The sequence below is a fragment of the Schistocerca americana genome, chromosome 1 (genome assembly GCF_021461395.2).
Source record: "Schistocerca americana isolate TAMUIC-IGC-003095 chromosome 1, iqSchAmer2.1, whole genome shotgun sequence".
In the NCBI taxonomy this organism is placed as follows: Eukaryota; Metazoa; Arthropoda; class Insecta; order Orthoptera; family Acrididae; genus Schistocerca; species Schistocerca americana.
In genome coordinates, this window is record NC_060119.1 from 433,265,253 (window position 1) to 433,267,252 (window position 2,000).

Consider the following 2,000-nt stretch of genomic DNA (forward strand, 5'->3'; position numbering starts at 1 on the left):
CTATATTTTTAATAATTTACTCATAATAGCGAAAGGGCAGTAAATTTTTGTTGTGGTTGATTACGATTGCAATTGGTTCTACAAATAAAATGACCGATGAGAGCATCTGTTAGGTGGTTCAATGCTATGGTCAGACAGTACCTGTTAACGATGCGGTATAATTTTAGGAAGAGTGAATAAATAAATTAATAAATGGTTACAGTAAATGCGAAGTCAAGTAATATGTTCGAGCGTATAGACTGATTCACACGTAACCGGCAATTTAGGCTACTGGAATACGATTTGCGGTATCTATTACACAAGTGTGGGCAGAAACAGAAAATAAATAAAACACGAACGAATTAATAAGATCCACAGCGTGTCTGTAAATGAGCTAGAATTTTTTTTTTTTTTTTTTTTTTTTCTTTTTTTTTTTTTTTTTTTTTTTTTTTGTAAAACAGGTGAAAAAGAAGAGACGGCAAATTTACTGAGTTTCGATAAGTGCCACGTCCGCGCTCACCTTTCGTAGTCGGCGTTGTCGTCATCGCAGCGGCCGTCCTTAAGCTCCCGCCAGCTCTTGCCGTGGCGGCACGTCGTTACCATGACGATGTCCCGGTCGTTGTGCAGGTGGTAGAGAGCGTTGCGCGTCTCCGAGCCGATGCCGTGAACGTAGCGCTTGCCCTTGAACGCGAGAAGGAACTTCTTGCGCGTAGGGAAGTTGTTGGCGTGAACGGAGCCCAGCTCGCCGCCGCGCTGCGGGTGGTTCTTGTGGAAGAGTGGGATGGAGACGTCGAATCCGGGTCGCAGGTTGGCCACGGACATGCTCGCCTTGGCCAGGATCGCCTTGCCGGGGTCGAAGCCCAGGTCGTCCTCGGCGTAGTCGGGCCAGGTGCCCGAGTACAGGTTGAAGATGACGTGGTTGAGACCGCCGTTCCAGAGCTTGAGCTTGCGCAGCCGCGAGGGTACGTTGCGCACGAAGTCGACAGACAGAGGGTCGCGGTCCAACGTGTCGATGGCCAGCACGAAGAGGCACGCCTTGCGCGCGTCGGTCGTGTAGTAGCGCGACTCGACGATAGCGTCCAGTACCTTCTGGTAGGAGGGGGCCGGGTTCAGGCCGATGTCTACCTCCATGTAGTCCGCCTGGGGGTACACGAACACTTTGAACTCGCCGCGGCACCGCCCGAAGTCGAAGCAGTTGCTCATGCGGCAGTGGCGGTGCGGCGCCGACGGGTCCGCGTCGGGGCGCGTGCCGATCCCCGACCACCGGAAGTCCGGCGACGTCTCGATCTCGTAGTCGAAGTAATCGCCGGAGAGCCGCGATTCGGCGTACGTCGGCAGGAGGGAACCGTTGCCCGCCGTCCCGCCCGGCGCCGCGGCGGCAACGGCGGCGGCGGCGGTGGCATCTCCGCAGACGCCGTCGCTCTTTAACCGGTAGCCGCCGAAGTAGCAGTAGGCGAGGAAGGCGCACGAGAGCAGGACGAGCAGGTAGCGCTTCTTGGGCTGCATGGTGCGCGCTGGCTAGGGCGCGCCGGCGGGCGCGGGCCGCGCGACAGGTGCTGGCCCGCGGGCGCGTCCGCAGGGCCGCCGCATGTCCGAGCGCGCGCGCCGATACACGCACTGGCGCCGCCTCGCCGCCACCGTCGATATGACGCCACTGTGCGGCGCCGAGCCGCGCACCACGTGCTGCCGCCGGCCGCGGCCGCGCCTGCGCCGACGCGCGCCGCGATCGCCGCCACCACCGGCGGCCGCGACACCACTCCGCGGTAGCGGCACCTTCCGGTGTCTGCATGCCGCGGTATCCGCAACATCTCCGTCTTTACTCCGCGAGCCACATTACGGCTGCTGGACGCTTGCAGCGTCAGCCGCTTTTCCTCGTGGTAACGCTTTCCTTGATGAAGGATGGAAGCGAACACGGCGAATCGGATACTCACAGCCGATCATACTATTCTTTCGTAATTTCTTATGCCTCGTGAATAAAGTTACTTTGTTTCACTCACAGCGACTGAAACTTCTCTGGTGGG

General features: G+C 57.8%; 1 protein-coding gene across 1 annotated transcript; it reads right to left on the reverse strand.

Moving 5' to 3' along the window:
• Window positions 1–495: 495 nt before the first annotated feature.
• Window positions 496–1,485, reverse strand: LOC124559016 (exostosin-1-like). The gene has a single exon (XM_047130908.1). The coding sequence runs from the start codon at window positions 1,483–1,485 to the stop codon at window positions 496–498; it is 990 nt and encodes a 329-aa protein (XP_046986864.1).
• Between the last annotated feature and the right edge of the window lie 515 nt (window positions 1,486–2,000).

What these genes read in the sequence shown, in the direction of transcription:
- LOC124559016 (XM_047130908.1), bottom strand. Translation starts at nt 1,485, where the DNA reads ATGCAGCCCAAGAAGCGCTACCTGCTCGTCCTGCTCTCGTGCGCCTTC.